At 43.0% G+C, this 20,238-nt stretch overlaps 1 protein-coding gene across 3 annotated transcripts in view; it reads right to left on the bottom strand.

Moving 5' to 3' along the window:
• GRIA3 (glutamate ionotropic receptor AMPA type subunit 3) overlaps window positions 1–20,238 on the bottom strand; it is a 759,693-nt gene that overhangs the window by 75,139 nt on the left and 664,316 nt on the right. For 2 of the 3 annotated variants that reach the window (XR_003857595.1, XM_029607861.1), the window contains exons 13-14: window positions 14,129–14,376; window positions 13,455–13,569 (exon numbers count right to left, since the gene is read on the bottom strand). Coding sequence is in view for 2 of the 3 variants with exons in the window: in XM_029607861.1 (XP_029463721.1) it covers window positions 13,455–13,569; window positions 14,129–14,376 (363 nt within the window). In the remaining variant the exon portion in view is untranslated. Of the gene's footprint in view, window positions 1–11,946; window positions 13,570–14,128; window positions 14,377–20,238 lie in introns of those variants that run through there. The other variant, XM_029607859.1, reaches the window with a different exon arrangement.

The following is a 20,238-nucleotide window of genomic DNA, read 5'->3' as shown; positions in this document are numbered from 1 at the left end:
TTGCTGGACCAAAGGCAGCATGGATTCACCATTGGAAGATCCTGTCAGACAAATCTGATTGACTTTTTTGACTGGGTAACCAAGGAATTGGATCAAGGAAGAGCACTCGATGTCATCTACTTGGACTTCAGCAAAGCTTTTGACAGTGTCCTGCACAGAAGACTGGTGAATAAAATGAGAAGCTTAGGAGTGAGTGCTGAGGTGGTGGCCTGGATTGCAAACTGGTTGACGGACAGAAGACAATGTGTGATGGTAAATGGAACTCTCGCTGAAGAGAGAGAGGTTTTAAGCGGTGTACCGCAGGGATCGGTGTTGGGACCGGTCCTTTTCAATATCTTTGTGAGCGACATTGCGGAAGGGATAGAAGGTAAGGTATGTCTTTTTGCGGATGACACTAAGATCTGCAACAGAGTGGACACGCCGGAAGGAGTGGAGAGAATGAGACGGGATTTAAAGAAGATGGAAGAGTGGTCGAAGATATTTATTTTTTATTTATTTATTTAAGGTTTTTATATACCGGCAATCATGAGCACATATCTTGCTGGTTTACATGAAACGGGAGTGCATTAAATACATCAACTAGAACTGTGGTGATCGAAGGAGCAGTTACAAATAACAAGGGTAGCAGAACTTGGATAAGAAGGAAGAGATAGGAAAGAATAAACGGTTGAACGGTATACAAATAAATTAAATGCTATGTAAAAATGGCATGATTAATGGCTGAATATTTGAAGTCCTTGGTTTGTATCTATGACGTGATATTAGATTGTGTCTGGGAAAGCTTGCTTGAATAACCAAGTCTTAAGTCCTTTCCTGAAAGTTAAGAGGCAAGGTTCCAGTCTGAGATCTGTGGGAATGGAATTCCACAGAGAAGGGCCAGCAGTGGAGGTGGCACGATCTCTTAGAGTGATGTGTTTGGTCATTTTCGCAGGAGGAACTTTGAGGGCGCCTCGGTAGACATTTCTGGTAGGTCTTGTCGAGTTGTATACTTGGAGGGGGATTTGTAGATCGAGGGAGATGCGTTGATGAATAGTTTTGAAGATGACACAAATGGCTTTGTACATGATACGGAAGTGGACGGGTAGCCAATGTAACTCTTTCAGAATGGGGGATATGTGGTCTCTCTTTCTTGCGCCTGTTAGTAATCGAGCTGCTGAATTTTGAACCATCTGTAGTGGTTTGGAGTAGGAAGAGGGCAGACCTAGCAATAGGGAATTGCAGTAGTCTAATTTTGCAAAAATGACTGCTTGGATGATCGTTCTGAAGTCTTGGGCATGGAAAAGAGGTCTTATCCTCTTCAGAACCTGGAGTTTATAGAAGCAGTCTTTGGTTGTTTTGTTGATATGGGCCTTGAAGTTTAGCCGGTTGTCTATTATCACTCCTAAGTCTCGAACTTGTGTGGTAGGTAGGTTGGTGGGAAGAGTAGTGGAGATGTTGGTTTCCGGAGAAATGAGAAGGATTTCTGTCTTAGAAGAGTTTAAGATGAGGTGTAGGTTGTTTAGTAGTTGTTTGATTTTCAGGTGGCATGATTCCCAGTAGTCAAGAGTTTCAGAATATGTATCTTTGATGGGGATGATGATTTGGATATCGTCTGCATAAAGGAAGTACTTTAGATTGAGGTTGGTGAGAAGTTGGCAGAGAGGAAGAAGATAGATGTTAAATAGGGTCGGAGATAATGAAGAACCTTGAGGGACTCCTATGACAGAGTCAAATCTAGAGGATTCCTTGTTTTGGATTTTAACTTTGTAACCTCTGTTATTGAGAAAGGTTTTGAACCAGGATAGGACGGTGCCGCTGATTCCTATAGACGAGAGTTGGTTTAGGAGGATGGCGTGGTTGACCGTGTCGAACGCTGCTGAGAGGTCTAACAAGATCAATAGGAATGAGTTTCCTTTGTCAAGGCCCATTAAGATATAATCTGTCAACGAGGAGAGGAGGGATTCTGTGCCTCGATTTTTTCTGAAGCCGTGTTGTGGGGTGAAGAGAAGATTGTTGTCTTCGATGAAATCTGAGAGTTGAGAGTTCACTAGTTTTTCCATGATCTTGGCGATGAATGGGAGGTTAGCTATGGGGCAGCTGACATTCAATGCCAAGTGCTGACATTCAATGCCAAGTGCTATGGGGCAGCTGACATTCAATGCCAAGTGCAGAGTCATGCATATGGGGAGTGGAAATCTGAATGAACTGTATTCGATGGGGGGAGAAAGGCTGATGTGCACGGAGCAGGAGAGAGACCTTGGGGTGATGGTGTCTAATGATCTGAAGTCGGCGAAACAATGTGACAAGGCGATAGCTAAAGCCAGAAGAATGCTGGGCTGCATAGAGAGAGGAATATCGAGTAAGAAAAGGGAAGTGATTATCCCCTTGTACAGGTCCTTGGTGAGGCCTCACCTGGAGTACTGTGTTCAGTTCTGGAGACCGTATCTCCGAAGAGACAGAGACAAGATGGAGGCGGTCCAGAGAAGGGCGACCAAAAAGGTGGAAGGTCTTCATCAAATGACTTATGAGGAGAGATTGAAGAATCTAAATATGTACACCCTGGAGGAAAGGAGGAGCAGAGGTGATATGATACAGACTTTCAGATACTTGAAAGGTTTTAATGATCCAAAGACAACGACAAACCTTTTCTGTAGGAAAAAAATCAGCAGAACCAGGGGTCACGATTTGAAGCTCCAGGGAGGAAGATTCAGAACCAATGTCAGGAAGTATTTCTTCACGGAGAGGGTGGTGGATGCCTGGAATGCCCTTCCGGAGGAAGTGGTGAAGACCAGAACTGTGAAGGACTTCAAAGGGGCGTGGGATAAACACTGTGGATCCATAAAATCAAGAGGCCGTCAATAAAGAGTGGGTGGCTCGCCAGAATGACGGCTACTGCCTGGAGATAATACCCTTATTCAATAAACATACACATGGTTACTGTGACTCCAACATCGCTCTAAGCTACAACAGCAAGAGGAAATGTGGAAAAAAGGATTCGCACTCACAAAGCGGGGAGTAGCTGGCTTGTTACGGCGGTTACTACCCCAAACCAAATAAGCCTGATACTTCACTTTCAACCCATATCCAGCATAGCTCTCTGCTTCAACGGCAGGGGAGAAGAAAAACTGATACTTCACGCATATCCAGCATAGCGCTCTGCTTCAACGGCAGGGGAGAAGAAAAACTGATACTTCACGCATATCCAGCATAGCTCCCTGCTTCAACGGCAGGGGAGAAGAAAAACTGATACTTCACGCATATCCAGCATAGCTCTCTGCTTCAACGGCAGGGGAGAAGAAAAACTGATACTTCACGCATATCCAGCATAGCTCTCTGCTTCAACGGCAGGGGAGAAGAAAAACTGATACTTCACGCATATCCAGCATAGCTCTCTGCTTCAACGGCAGGGGAGAAGAAAAACTGATACTTCACGCATATCCAGCATAGCTCTCTGCTTCAACAGCAGGGGAGAAGAAAAAAGGATTCGCACTCACAAAGCGGGGAGTAGCTGGCTTGTTACGGCGGTTACTACCCCAAACCAAATAAGCCTGATACTTCACTTTCAATGCATTTCCGGCATAGCTCTCTGCTTTAACGGCAGGGGAGAAGAAAAACTGATACTACACGCATATCCAGCATAGCTCCCTGCTTCAACGGCAGGGGAGAAGAAAAACAACCAATAAGGACTGAATAACATAGTCTGGGTAAAACAAATAAGCATGGGTGTAGCTGGCTTATTGCGGCGGTTACTTCCCCTACTACCCCTAACTAATCAAGCTTGATATTTCACTTGGATGCAGCTCCATCACTGCTCTCTACATTAATGGTGGGGGTGGAAGGGAAATAGAACCAAAGAGCTAAGAGAAACAGATAAGTATGAGAAAAAATGTGTGAAGCTTGATGGGCAGACTGGATGGGCCGTTTGGTCTTCTTCTGCTGTCATTTCTATGTTTCTATGTTTCCTCTCGAGTTGTACTATTTATCAACAGAAAGTTCTCTGTCAAGATAGGAAACGCCAACTCCTCACTCTATCCCCTATCCCAAGGTGTCCCCCAAGGCTCCTCCCTCTCTTCTACCCTTTTCAATATATACATTACACCTCTATGTCAGCTCCTCACAGACCTCGGCCTCAAATTCTTCCTCTATGCAGACGATGTGCAAGTCCTCATACCCATTCACAACTCTCTTTCAGATTCCCTTGCTTTCTGGAACACATGCCTTGCAAACATAAATGACTTCCTCACCAACATCCACCTCGCTCTAAACTCCTCCAAAACAGAGCTGCTCCTCATCTCTCCCCACCTCCCTCCTAAACCCCTTGTCTCCAACGACCCAGCATTCGACTCCACACTGTCCCAACCTACCGTAAGAGACCTTGGGGTAATTCTCGATCAGCAACTTAACCTAAAAAAACAGATCAACGCCATCCTCAAAGAAGGTTTCTTCAAACTCAGTATCCTGAAGAAACTCAAACCCCTCCTCCACTATCACGATTTCCGCACTGTCATCCAAGCTACCCTCTCCTCAAAGCTCGACTATTGTAATGCCCTCCTCCTCGGCCTACCCTCATCCACCATCAAACCCCTACAGATGTTCCAAAATGCCATTGCCAGGGTTATCACCAACTCACGGAAAACCGATCACATCACCCCCATCCTCAAAGAACTCCACTGGCTCCCCATCGCATCCCGTATCCTCTTTAAAACCCTTACTATAATACACAAATCCATCCACTCGCACAACTCTAACTGGCTTGACGAACCCTTCTGTCCCATACGATCTGATCGACCCATTCGAGCTATCAACAAAGGTACTCTCTCTATTCCCCCATTAAAAAAAGCCCACCTCTCCACTACTAGGGATCGTGCACTATCCATTGCAGGACCCAAACAATGGAACACCCTCCCCACCTCACTCAGGCTTGAGCCATGCTACTCCAAATTCAGAAAAAAACTTAAGACATGGCTCTTCCAACAAGCCTACCCAGACTAATCTTCACCACCCCTGACCATCATTCACCTTACCTGTACCTTTGTATCTAGACCATCATTCACCCTACCTGTACCTTTGTATAGACCCCTGTAATTAACATGCTTAAGCCTTCTGTATATACCTGTAAATAGCCTGTTATTTGCTCTATTTTCCTACCTTCCTGCTCTATGTATATTCCTCCCTGTTTCCCCCTCCCCGTTGATTGTAATTTCAGCCTATTAGTTACAATGTGAACCGGTATGATGTATGCTTACTAATGCCGGTATATAAAAGTTTCAAATAAATAAATAAATAAATACTCTTGAATGCTGGTGCTGACTGGGCTTAGGAACAGGTCTCTAGAGAAGATGAACTCCAAGAGGCAGCAAGCCGGTGGGGGTCAAAGACGAGCCAGAAGTCAGGGCAGGCGATAACCCAACAGAGTCCTTATCCAATCCAAGGTTTGGGACTGGCAGCAATTCAACAGAGTCCATATCTGTTCCAAGAGTCGGGGCAGGCAGCAATCCAACAGAGTCTGTATCTGATCCAAGGGTCAGGGCAGGCAACAATCCAATGTAAACTGGACAGTCCAAACCAGAAACAGGAAGGCAATCCAGGAGAAGACAGCAACAGACGAGAGACCCACAAGGAGCATGACCTGTTGCTGAGGCAAGGCATAGCAGGCAGGTATGGCCTTGAGTAGGTAGAAGCACTGACTACATCAGGGAACCGCGGGAACTTTTCCTGCCATGGTCCCTTTAAGATAATTGGAGCGGCACATCTGCGTGCCTAGGACGCCTGCAAGGTTGGACTTCCATGTGCTGATCGGTGGCCCAGTGCCATGGGGAAGCACTGTGCTGGCGGTTGCTCTCTGCCGCTGCAGAAGAGCATGTGGTTGGACCAGGGTTGCCTTGGGTGAGTGCGGATGGCCATGGAATGCTGTAGCCAGTGTGCATAACAGATAGCATGGGGAATTTTTGCTCCCCTGAGACCCTCTCCCACCACGAGAGGCATGACCCTCCCCATCCCAGTGCAGACTCTTATCCCCCTCCCCCTCTCAAAGTCTCAATTCTCCAATATCAAAAGTATGAGTCCCTTTCAAGACAATACTTTGCTATCAAATGAAATAACCTCCACTGGTGCAAATCTCTCTTTCTCCCCCAAAGAATGGAAGGATCTCCTTCAAAACAGAAAAAGACCCCTCTGCAGGCTAGCCCATAACCCCCATCCATTTTTCTTGTGACGGCAGGGACATAGGTATAATTTTGGATGGTAATTTGTCCTTGAAGCCTCAAATTCAAATAGTGGCTAAGGCAGCCTTTCATAAGCTTAAGCTGGTGTGGTGGTTAAAATCATTGCTAACCTCATACATTTCAGGGTAGGAATGCAGGTATTAGTGCTTACTAGGGTCGATTATTATAATACCTTCCACTTGGGTTTGCCTAATATACATGCTTTAGAGATTATCCAGAATGCGGCAATATGCATTATTGTTGGAATTAGATACTGGGACTGGATAACTCCAGAACTGAGGAAACTCTACTGGCTTCCCATTGCTTGGAGGATAAAATCTACAGTTGTGCTTCTGATCTTCAAGACTTGGATTAGGAAGCAATATATCTTTTATAAAATAAATAATAAATACTCACCAGTCTGGAATGGCCATTCCTGTGGTCTCAATATTCTTCAGCAGTGGGAGGGACTGCAGAGTCTGAATAATGCCAGCTTGATATATAACAATGTGTCACGATGGTGTCACTTATAGGTGGCTGGGAGGGCAGCAGAGATCTGAAGAAAGTTGGACCTTCCAGAATGCTAGGTGACCATTCCAGAGCAGTGGGTGGGGAGATCTGGGCTGACTTGTGGATGGGGCTCTTTGAATTTTGGGGGACTGGTAAGATTACCCTGGAAGGGTCTCTTTCATTCTTTGGAGGAGAAGGGAGGGATGGGTTGCACTGGAAGGGGCTCTTTCATTTAACATTAGAGAATCAGGACTATTTTAGGGATGGGGTAGGGAAGGAGGCTGAGGGTCAGCACTAAGGTGGGGATGGGTTGGACTTCTAGTGATAGGAGGGTTTTGGAAGAGAGAGCCTTTCTCTTTCGGCCAATTGGCATGGGGATTTCTACAATGGAGCTAGTGCTCCATGTAAAAATATTTTTTTTTCTTTCTGTGGCCACACTAGGGGTGTGCAGCCAGAAAATGTATTGGTTTTCTTTTTGGGTTCATTTCACTTTTTAAATTTGTTTCATGTGTTTCTTTCAATTTTGTTAAATTTTTGTTTTTATTTAGTGTGCACTAATTCAGAATAGTGCACACTGAAACATTTAGGGCCGGATTTTCAAAAGGTTAAGCATGCCGGGCCTATTTTAAAAAGGCCCGGCGGCGCGTGTAAGTCCCGGGGATTTACAAAATGGGCAGGGTAGTCTGGGGCAGGGCGTGGGCGGGGCCAGAGGCCTGCAACACAGCGGCCATTGCCGCTGTGTTGAGGAATCGTGTGTCGCAGCCTGCTGGCAGGCGCAAAAGGTAGGATAAAACTTTGGGGGGGTTAGAGTAGGGCAAGGGGGGGAAAGGTTAGAGGAAGGGGTGGGAAGGTCAGGCTAGGGGGGAGTGAACGGAGGAAGGCTGCGTGGCTCGGTGCACGCAAGGTGCACAATTGTGCACCCCCTTGCGTGCGCTGACCCCAGATTTTATAACATGTGCGTGCACGTGTTATAAAATCTACCCCTTAGTGTGCATTAAAAACAAAAACAAATTAAATAAAAGCATATCCTTAGACCACGCCAGTGTGGCAAAAATGTATTTTAGGACAATTTTACAAGCATTGAGTTTTACTAAATTAGACTATTGCAACACCCTCTTACTGGGCCTTCCTGCTAGCACTATGCGACCGCTGCAACTCCTGCAGAATTCTGCTGCAAGGAGACTAACACTAAGAAATTTGAGCACATCACCCCTGTTCTGAAAGAGCTTCAATGGCTCCCTATGGGATACAGGTCACAATACAAAACACTTACATTAATACACAAATCCTTGTACAATGAGAAGCTCGTTTGGTTAAATGCAGCACTACACTTTCATGTACCAGCACGAATAACCAGATCTGCGAACACTGGGCTATTACCAATTCTGACAAAATCTGCTCATATGAACACTGTACGAGAAAGAGCTTTATCTATTGCCGGTCCCAACCTTTGGAACTCTACCACCACAGCTGAGGATGGAAATGGATATCAGACTTTTTAAAAAAGGAGTCAAACCTGCCTTTTTAACCAAGCCTTTAACAACAAGGATTGATGTTTTTACTTATAATTTTTAGTGATATACCTTTTAATGTTACATTTTGTATTTTTAAGATGTGCTTTGATCTATAGTTTTATTTTTTAAGATGTGCTTGGATCCATAGTTTTTTTTAATTTTAGCTTATGTTGAGACAGATTTTATATTTTAGATGAATCGTTTTAAAAGTTGTCCTCCTTTTATACGCAAATGTAGTAACCAACATTTGATTTATGTTGTAAACCGACGTGATATGTATCAACATGAATGACGGTATAAAAAATCATTATATAAATAAAATGAACATGCAGATGGTAAAACTTATTCCATAGCAAGGAGAGGAGTGTGAAGCCAATCAGTGATGCTGTTCCATATGAAATAAGGTGACAATAGATTAACAGATTTCTCAGGACAACATCTTTATATAATCAGCTTCAAAGGAGAATCAAAGTACAGCCCCCAACATGGCCGTGTTTCGCCATGGGGCTGCGTCGGGAGAGAGTCATGAAGAACAAATTCCAAAAATTGTTAGCTAAACAAGAAGTGAAGGATTAAATAAGAACCGTGGCATATAAAACATCTGACAAAAAACAACAAACAATACACAGCATGTCTTTTTGGCGGGCTTTTCACGTTTTTTAAAACAGCTTAGCCTTTCTTTTTCCAGTAGGCATCCCGTCTTTACATTTGGCAGTTTCTTAAAGTTTCATATTGTTGGTAAGAGCAGTTTTTTTAGGCTCATTGCGTCTTCTCAATATGTTACTTTTTTCTCCATCTTCTTTCCTTTTACTCGTGTTTCTTTTTCTTGATATACCTTTTCCCTTAAACACTGTGCTTTTAGCCCGATACTATATTTACATACCGTATTTTCCGGCGTATAAGATGAGTTTTTAACCCCTGAAAATCTTTTCAAAAGTCAGGGGTCGTCTTATACGCCGGATGTCGTCTTAAAGGGCGAATATTTGCTGGTGTATAGGACGGTGTAAAGCTCGCTGCGTAGGGCGACGGGAGCCATTTGTGGAGCGCTGACCTCTGTGCTGCGAGGACGGAGCAAGCAGCTTCAGATCATCTCACCGCCACCCCTCCTTGTTTCGTTCTGCTCTGCAAGGGAAGGTAGCGTGCCTTCGCTCGAGTCACTCCCTCCCCCCCACCGGACACTGTAAAAAAAAGTTCATTCTCCGCTCCCTTGCTCCCCGATTGGCCGGTGCTGGGCAAAAGGGGCTTGCCAAAGCAAGCCCCTTTTGCCCAGCACCGGCCAATCGGGCAGCGCGCCTTCGCTCCTCGAGTCACTCCCTCCTGCTGTAAATGTTGGAATGCGTTGGAAGAGGGGTAGTCTTATATGGCGAGTATATCCCAAATTCTATATTTTAACTGAAAAAGTTGGGGGGTCGTCTTATACGCCCAGTCGTCTTATATGCCGGAAAATACGGTACTCTGTTTATGGCATGCTTTTCTTCTCCTTTTTTAAATGAATCCTTTTTAATGATTTTCTTGTTTCCATCTTCTTTTTTTGTAGCATATTATTGAACATATAAACCACATACGGTATGTTTGAGCCTTAAAATTACTTTTGCAGTACTGCTGTTCTCAACACAGTTGTTGCACTTTTTTGTTCTTACTATTTTCTTCTGAATTTTTTACAGGATGTCTCCTACTGAGAAAAACTAAGAACATAAGAAGTTTCCATAGTGCATCAGACCAATGGTACATCAAGCCCAGCATTCTGTTTCCAACAGTGGCCAATCCAGGCTACAAGTACCTGAAAAGTACCCAAACACTAAGTATATCCCATGCTACTGATGCCAATAATAGCAGTGGCTATTCCCTATGGCGCAGATTTTAAAACCTGCACGTGGGCGCACATTTGTTCACGCAACCCTGCGCGAACAAATCTACGCCCAATTTTATAACATGCGCTCGCAGCTGCGCGCATGTTATAAAATCTAGGGTCTGCACGTGCAAGGGGGTGCACCGAGCCGCGCAGCCTGCCTCCGTTCCCTCCGAGGCTGCTCTGAAATCGGAGCGGCCTCGGAGGGAACTTTCCTTCCACCCCCCCCTTCCCCTCCCTAACCCGCCCTCCCAGCCCTACCTAGAACCCCCCCCTTACCTTTGTTGAAGAAGTTACGCGTGCCGGCCAACGGCCAGCCCACAATCCCGAGCACAGTGGCAAATGGACTCTGTGCCTGGAGGCTCAGGCCACGCCCTTCTCCGCCCCCGGACCGCCTCCGCCCCGCCCCTTTTTGCAAGCCCTGGGACTTACGCACGTCCCGGGGCTTGCGCGCGCCGCCGAGCCTATGCAAGATAGGCTCGGCATGCTCAGGGGGAGACAGGGGTAGGTTTTCGGGGGTTGAGCGCGTATCTTACGTGCACAACCTTTTGAAAATCTACCCTTAAGTCAACTTAATTAATAGCATGTAATGTCTTCTCCTCCAAGAACTTATCCAAACCTTTTTTAAACCCAACTACACTAACTGCATCCCTTGGCAACAAATTCCAGAGTTTAATTGTGAGTTGAGTGAAAAAGAATTTTCTCCGATTAGTCTTAAATGTGTCACATGCTAACTTCATGGAATGCCCCCTAGTCCTTCTATTATCTGAAAGTGTAAATAAACGATTCACATCTACTCATTCAAGACCTCTCATGATTTTAAACACCTCTATCATATCCCCCCTCAGCCGTCTCTTCTCCAAGCTGAACAGCCCTAACCTCTTTAGTCTTTCCTCATAGGGGAGCTGTTCCATCCCCTTTATCATTTTGTTCGCACTTCTCTGTACCTTCTCCATCGCAACTATATATTTTTTGAGATGTGGTGACCAGAATTGTACACAGTATTCAAGGTGTGGTCTCACCATGGAGCAATACAGAGGCATTATGACATTTTCTGGTTTATTCACCATTCCTAACATTGTTTGCTTTTTTGACTGCCGCAGCACACTGAGCTGACGATTTGAAAATATTATCCACTATGACGCCTAGATCTCTTTCCTGAGTGGTAACTATGAATATGGAACTTAACATCGTGTAACTATAGCATGATTTATTTTTCCCTATGTGCATCACCTTGCACTTATCCACATTAAATTTCATCTGCCATTTGGATGCCCAATCTTCCAGTCTCGCAAGGTCCTCCTGCAATTTATCACAATCACACCTTGTTACTATTGTTTTGGGTATGTACTTTGTATTGTTTGTTTATTGTCAGCTGTTTTATATGCCATGGTTCTTATTTAATCCTTCACTTCTTGTTTAGATAACAATTTTTGGTATTTATTCTTCATGTCTCTCTCCCAATGCAGCCCCATGGCGAAACACGGCCGTGTTGGGGGACTGTACCTTGATTCTCCTTTGAAGCTGATTATATAAAGATGTTGTCCTGAGAAATCTGTTGATCTATTGTGACCTCATTTCAATCGGAACAGCATCACTGATTGGCTTCACATTCCTCTCCTTGCTATGTGCTATTTTGTGTGTTCCACATTAACTATTTGCAAAACTTATTGCATACCATGTTGAAAGATCTTTTACTGTGCAAATTAAATTTTTATCAGCTCATGCAGCTGATTATTTTTTACAGTGTTTTTCTAATTGCATGTCCCTCAGTGAAAAAAATTGTGTTTTTATCAACTCACAGTCAGAATATAACAACTTTTGAATCGTATAGAAGAGACAAATCTTCTATGACGGTGAGATATTCTTAAGGCAAAGGGTAAGAAAAAGTGCATGAAAAACTGAAAAATGTTAAACACTGACCTATGTACTTTGATAATATGTATCATGACAGCGGAAGAGGTTAATCAAGTTACTGTAATAAATCACTTAAACACTGATTATGGATTACAACTGCTCTCTAAAGTCACATGTAGTGATTTATGAGCCCATTAAGAAATAAGGAGTATATAAGTGCATTCCAAATCCATTCCTTTCCATACCCTTAACTGGATGATTCCTGTCTCGGTTACAGAGAGTTTTGTGCACATTACAAAACTGAGTTCTTAGATCAGAATAGTATTTAAAATGTTATAAAACATTAGCTAACATTCTGTTTATTCTTGTTCTGTTTACTAAGATGAGCCAGGGGCATGCTAAGTAATATCACACAAGATCAGAGGGAGCTGGTTTAATGGACATGCTATGTGCTGCCCATATAGAAGAAGGTCTCTAGTTTGATCCCTGCGTAAGTTCATCCACACCCAAGGCTGAGGAGGCTGTGGAAACTGCATTCACAAGCCCAGGGTGGGCAAGGTGGGGGGAGGTCATGTTTATCACCAAATGCAATACCTGGTGGCCAGATTCCTGGCTCATGAAGCAGCGTCCAGGAAGGAGCCCTGGTGCACGGCCCCAAGCCTCAGGACTGCTGGGGCAATGAGGGCGAGAGGGGAAAGATCCCTGGATAGTTGTTGATGGAGGTTTCATGGTACCAGCCTCCCAGCACTGGTTCTGATTGAGCTGGAAGGTGAAAACACTGCATCTCCAATTCACTTCTCTAGGTCATGCTTCATGGGTTTGTAGGACAGAATACATTTTTGAGAAAGTGATTGCGTTTCGTAATCTATCATTGTTCAAGGTTGATTTATTGATACTCCAACTTTCCACTTAAAAGCAGAGGAAACAAACAGAATTCAAGCCAATGCAGACTTTTTTTTTTTTAATCCTCCCGGTTTGTTTATGACTCAAACATTTTGTGTTCCCAGAGGGGAAGCCCGGCAGGGCCTTAACTTCCCAGCAGAATTAAGCATGACACGATTCTCTTTTCTCTTACCAATGTTGTGCAAAGGTTATCGGAGATTAGTAAACGAAAGATTACAGTAAAAAAAGAAAAGTGATCAGTATTTTGTAATGGATTCTTTTTATGATGTAGGGACTGTTCATTTGTGAGCAGTGCCCAGAAATCAGGATGACAATTTGTGTGATGCTTCAGCGGTGCATTTTGAAAACTGAGTCTGAAATACCTTAAGCCTTGGGGGGAAAAAAAGCTTCTGATTTTTAGCTCTTGGAGGTAAGGTTCTACTACAGCCTCCATCTGTTAGTTCAATAAGGATTCCCAGTTTGACCAAACTTGAGGATGCAAATAAGATTGCCTAATTTGAAAGCTACTGTAAAAGTGATTTCAACAATGGTCATGACTTAAAAGGTTCAAATTTGTGTACCCTCTCTTTGATGATAAAATAACAGCTTTGCCGATTACTCTGGTCTAAGGTACCCGATTGTGGTGACATTGAGGCTGACCTTGGAGTCACCTCCCCCGCTGCCGCACTCTCCTTTGTCGTACCACCATTTGTTTTTCAATTTGTCCAAGAGGCCTTGCTCATTCAGTTTTAATACTGCCAGGTTAACAGCATTTCTTGAAACGATAAAACATAACTTGTAAGAAAATGCACAAAATGCTTAAAAAATCGTAACGTATAAAAAGGAGCACAAGAGGACAAATTGGCTAAATTTCACAGAACGTGGAGCTATAAAAAATGTCTGAACAGCAAGTACAGGGTTAAATATTGGAAGGTGGCATGGAGGATAACATTTGCTCAAAACTGAAGTGTGCGGGACGGGGAAATTGTCTGAGAAAATACTAACAGGAACACCACATCATGCAAGAAACATATGTCACGTATGGCAATTTAACTTGGCTTTTTACCATGTCAATTGAAAAAAAGCCATCGGACTGTAAAATTAAAACAGCAACAAACAGAGGACAACACACAGAGAACGCAAAAAACAAAAAGAAATTGGATGCATTAAATAAATGAAACCATAATTTACCCATCTTTTGTAACTTCAAGGAATATTGAAGAGTTTAAACTTTGTTACCTCAAGCATCCACAAGAAAGAAAATGACAACACAAACACATCAGGGTAGGTGGAATACTATAACAACGTACATATTGTTATATTATTCCACCCACCTTAATGCTGAGCCCTTTGGAGTTGCCACACCATAGCCCTTGGAATCCAGGTTTCCACCGACTTTCATCGTGTCGCACGGCTTGCGCTGCTCAATGTATTCGTTCATGGTCGACTCAAGCAGGAAGGCGAACTTCCCCTTGGACTTCCGAACCCTTGCCACACCATCATCAGTCGTTTTGGTGAACACAGATGGCTCTGCAGATTTCATATATGACCACATCTTCTCATAGACTGCTATTTTCGATCTCTGAAAAAAAATTGATGCACAGAAATTCAAGACAAAGTCATTAGACTGGTTACCAATATGCAAACAGCACCATTTTAAGCCCCAGAAGGCTCTGCCTCTGTATTTTATGTCATCAGAGTTACTTGCTGCTGATGGGTTCTTTGAGGATCAACAGAAGAAAACAGATTTACATATATTTCCATAATAAAAAAAGACAATTAATATTAACAAATGTTATGCTAATTGTAATCAAATTAAGTCCTCAAGGTTAACATATCCGGAAATCTGTTTTATATTCTTTTAGTTGCACAGAGTCTGAGAACTGCAAGCAATCTTGGAATCCAGAAGGTACATATAGAAGAGCACAGCGTATATTAGACATCCTTTAGTCCACAGAAAAATGGCTAAATTAGTGCAAATTTGTATCTTGTAAACAGTGATGCTATTGCCGATTTTTTTTTTGTGTGCTAACTCTTGTTTAAGCTTTTAGAAAATGATAATCGTAGGGACTGGGGATTCTGGGGAGCAGCATTCACAACCCCCAGGAGGAAAGGAATTGCACAACGACACCTACTGGATTGCTTACGAGTGCCCTGGCAGAGGATTCTGGAGAGAACCATAGTCTGTGCTTCTCAGTCAGAGGACCTTTGCCGCAATGTCTGGATTTAATAGGAGCGGGGAAAAAATGGAGAACCTCCAGTGATTAAAAACGTATTGCCTCTAAATGACCTGCAAATTTTATTACAGAATAGCTATTAATGGAAGTTGACAGCCTGCAGACTCTAAAGGGTTTATATATTGTAGGAATATTGTAGGAATAGTTCCTCCGTGAATTCAGTCAATGTGTAACTTGTTTTAGATCTGAATAAAACAATTTCAGAATGAGGTACTATGTAAAGTCATACAACTAGCATTCTGTCCCATATGCCATTTTATCTTTTTTCTTTTTAAGATAGTTTTTAAAAGATAGAACAGAAAGCTTCCCTGACTCCGTGGCGAAGGCAGCGTGACATCAAGCGCTGTTTGAATTCTGACAGCAACAAAGAGGCTGTATTTGATAGCTATTGTGTTTTCCTTGACAGTTTTGACCTAAATGCTACTATTTCTTGATGCTCTCACACCCTGAAGTGAACTAGATAAAACCAGCTAAAGATGTAATGCAATGGAAACTCTACAAAAAATAACTCATTCCTGTTATCTTAAAGGCTTGTAATTATCCCCATCAATGAAAGAACCTATTTTACATTGGTTATTTGTAGTTGTATCACTCCTGAGGACTTTCAATGTACTCTAGGAGCACAGAGAAGCACAGGGTTACAACAGCACAGGGTTACAACAGCAGCAGCCCCAAGAACAGTTGGGCGGCTGAGCCCATTCTGAGGCCATATCACTTCAAGCAAGCCTTCTTTTCTCTTTCAGAGCTTTTATTACTGAATAAAGTAACATGTTTGCTTAAATATGTGCAAAATAACTTTAATTTAATTTGCATGCTTAAATTCACTTTTCATCACTTCAAGAAACAACAAAGGAGATTACAATATCTAAAATAAAAAATACTCAATATGATTAACAAAATCCTACTCCCCTTACAGCCATCCTCCCGATTACTCAAAAACATCAATCAGAATTACATGCAAATTATAGAAGAAACAAATTTAAAATACAATATAGCATAACAAAAAAAACCAAACTTCCCTCCTCCTTAAAACACAGTAACTTCTCAATTCAAATGGAGTGCAGTACCTAACATTTCACTGATCTATTTATTAGATGATGTTAAAGATGTGTGTTGATAGAACTGCAACATGCTGTTCACTAAATGGTTCAAGCCTTTAGTGAACAGTATATAAAAAGCAGGTTTTACATTGGCCTGTAACGCATCCTATGTTCCTGTCCCTGGCTATAGTAACACCAGGCTGATCCACCCTTCAAGTGTACAGAAAGGGTAGTTTGTGGTTCGACATCCATGCTGTGAATAAAGGTCCTGCAGCAGGCTGAGTGATCCACCCTCCCGGGCTGGTGCCCCCCTCTGGCCAAGATCATTCATGGTGCCCTGATCCATCTTTCCTTCCCCCCTCCCAAGATCATTCAATTGGCTCCAAGCCCCAATGCACCCCCTCCTACACTCCTTTCTATATTCCCTCAGATCTATGCTCTACATTTTTCAAGTAATGCAAGGACAAAGTGGATTACATAAAAACAATATCCTTAATTTATGATACAAACAACATGCAAGGATATGGACACTTCCAGACAACCCAATCCATGAAAACCATAAAATGCCATGACTCCCACAACCCCAAGCCCCCACCATTACACCTCCACCCTAAACTACTAAATGCTGTTGGGGTAGGAGAGATCTCTATTGCTCCGATGAGGAAAATTACACTGGCTATCCTGATCTGACCTTTGCCCTGAATATCCATTAGCCAGCCATTAGCTGGATTGATTACTACAAATTGCCGACTGAGGGCTGACAATTTGCGAAAATTACTATGTATAAATTGCCAAGTAAATGATTTTGGAAATCACCCTCTGTATTCAAATAACACTGTTTTTAGTTCACTTTGCATTGACCTGATATCAGGAGTGCTACTGGCAAATAGCTGAAAGCATTTTTAAAAAATAATAATTTGGCAATACATTTTTTAATGAAGATCCAATTCATAAGGTGCATAGCTAGATTTGATTCAGGAGTGAGGGTTCCTCCAAAATGAAAGGGCCATGGTTCTAAGGGGCCCAATGAAGACCATCCTGTGGCAGTATCCGTCTCCAGTAAGGTCAGTCTTGTTCGTCCTAGGCCACATGGTAGTGGCAGTACATGTCATCCCAAAGAGATGGTTGAACAAAGTCACTACACCCATATAACCCATCTTCTGAAGTCACTGCATTGGCTCCCTAGCCACTCTCGCAGTTCAAGCTCCTCTTTCTCACCTACATGTGTTTTCACTCTGCAGCTCCTCGCTACCTTTCCTCTCTTATCTCTCTCTATACCCCTCCTTGTGCACCCCGCTCATCAGATAAGTCACTTCTATCTTTGCTCTTCTCCTCTGTGCTTTCCATCTGGCTGCCCAGTGTGTTTGGATTACAATTCCTGAGCATGTATGTCCGTTCCCTCTCTCGCCTTGTTTAAATCCCATCTAAAAACTCACCTTTTCTAGGCTGCTTTTAAATCTTAAGCCTGATTGTTCACCTTCAACCTCATTAACTAATTTATTTTAACCATTTCTTACCAAATGAAACTTCCTAAGTCTCTTGACCTATATGTTTGTCTTGATTAGATTATAAGCTCTATTGAGTAGGGACTGTCTCTTATGCGTTGTCTGTACAGTGCTGTGTTATAGAAATATTAAATAAGAGAAGTAGTAGTAGTAGTAAATTGTATCGGGTGGTTGCTGTCTTTTTAAAGTGCTGCAGAATACACAAACTTTCTTTTAACCAGTAAGTTGGAATAAGAAATATTTTGGTATGACTATTGTCATACTTTTGGGGCCCATGCAATAAAAGACATGCAACATTGTAGTGTGCAAAATTTTGCAAAAAAATGTAATAAGCTTGTTAAAATGCCACTTGATGAGCCATACAAAAAGGCTTAGCATGTTTGCAGTATAAATGCCAGAAACAGTGTGGTCAAGCCATTCTCGTGCATGAAAAAAAGAAAATGCATTGACTAAATAGTGTGAGCATACTACTTACTGAAGGTATTCTATATACTATGAGCACCTTAAAGTGAGCATGCTCAGTTCTCGTTTCATCTTGGTTCCTCCTGCTGGCTTCTAAGGGGTACAAACATTATGCTGGCACTTGGAGGTGGTTTGTCAATGTGGAGGTAAGAATGGAGAGACCTTCTGTACTCCTGGTGCTAAGAACTAGGAATAAGTCTATACTGCTTCAAAAGATGTGGCTCCAAAACAGGCCTGCTTTATTTGCAAAAGAACATATTTACAATGCTCATCCACAGATGGACAATTTGAGTGTACACAGTTAGATTTTTTTTTCTGTGCTGAGCAAGTAATTCAATTTCACAGTTCCAATATAGATATCAAATATTGTACATCACTCCTTTTCTAGATTTTTTCAGTATTTCAAAGCAGATTACATTCAGATACTGTAGGTATTTCCCTATCCCCAGTGGTTTACAATCTAAGGGGGTCATTTATCAAAGTGCTATATGGCATTTTCGCATGCGAAAAACGCCTTTAATGCATGGTGCGATGTAAATTAAGAAAAGGAGAGAGAGACTAGCTATAAGGCCCTCATAGTAGTTAGGTATTAATTAGGGATGTGCAGAGCAAAAGTTTAAGTTCATATGTCCATATGTCCAAAGGGGGTCCCATTTGCGGTCAATATGGACATATACAGAATTCAATAAGTTGAGTCTATGTCCATATGTCGCCCATTAAAGTCAATGGGGGAAGGATTTCCAGCCTATTTTTGGCTGCAGAATTGGGGTTTTCTTATCAATTGGCCCAGGAGAGAGTTCCCTTTCCTTTGTGCAGGGAAGGACTCCCTGGAAAGGGTCCACCCCTAGAGTTGGGTGTACCCGGTGTTTACATTGGCGTCCAGTGAATATCATTGGCGTCTAGTGAATTCTGTTGGCGTCTAGTGAATTCAGACTGTACTTACGCACTTCAGCTGATGACAAAGGAATTGGAGGATCTCTCAGAAATAAGAATACGTGTGGGAACACAAGGTCTGGATGAACAGGCAGGCACAGCAATGGAGTTAAAACACCAGTAGGAACACAAGGCCTGGATGAACAGGCACATCATTCGAGGACAGAGGTCAATCCCAGCTAGGGACACAAGGCCTGCATGAACAGGCACAGGAACTAGGTTAAAACACTGGTAGCTCGCCAGCATCTTTCTGATGCATGCTAGAATATTGGCAGCGGTATGGGCATGGTCCATCAGGTGGGTGTGCAGTAAAGCCCACCTCCACCCTCATGCTTGTTCAGGGAAGGACTCCCTGGACGGGTCCACCCCTAGAGTTGTGTGTACCCGGTGTTTACATTGGCGTCCAGTGAATATCGTTGGCGTCTAGTGAATTCCGTTGGCGTCTAGTGAATTCCGACTGTACTTACGCACTTCAGCTGATGACAAAGGAATTGGAGGATCTCTCAGAAATAAGAATACGTGTGGGAACACAAGGCCTGGATGAACAGGCACATCATTCGAGGACAGAGGTCAATCCCAGCTAGGGACACAAGGCCTGCATGAACAGGAACAGCAACCAGGTTAAAACACTTGTGGGAACACAAGGCCTGGATGAAGAGGTGCAGCAGTCGAGCACAGAGGTCAATCCCAGCTAGGGACACAAGGCCTGGATGAACAGGAACAGCAACTGAGTTAAAACACCTGTGGGAACACAAGGCCTGGATGAACACGGATACTCGGATAGTAATTTTTATTTGTTTTTATGTATTTATATTCTTATTCTAAAACGTTTCTAGCACTTCATACTTGATTACACTCAGGTACTGTAGGTATTTCCCTATCCCCAGAGGAACACAAGGCCCTGGAGGAACGGGCACAGCAACGGAGTTAAACACTTGTGGGAACACAAGGCCTGGATGAACAGGCACATCGTTCGAGGTTCAGAGGTCAACCCAGCTAGGGACTCAAGGCCTGGATGAACAAGCACATCATTCGAGCACAGAGGTCAATCCCACCTAGGGACACAAGGCGAACAAGCTCAATCCAAAGCAAATGAGCTAGCCCTATTCTTTCAGCAGAAGATTTCAAACACACTTGCTGTCCTTCCTACCAAGACTGACTACAACACCTCGTTCGATAACACCTACATTCTTAAGGGAGTCAAGTTCGACAAATTTGAATTAACCATCAAGCAAAGAGATTGGAATCCATTCTTAAAAGGCAGAAA

The sequence above is a fragment of the Rhinatrema bivittatum genome, chromosome 6 (assembly GCF_901001135.1).
Source record: "Rhinatrema bivittatum chromosome 6, aRhiBiv1.1, whole genome shotgun sequence".
NCBI lineage: Eukaryota > Metazoa > Chordata > Amphibia > Gymnophiona > Rhinatrematidae > Rhinatrema > Rhinatrema bivittatum.
Note: the sequence above shows the minus strand (reverse complement) of the source record. Positions and strands in the feature narration are given on the sequence as shown.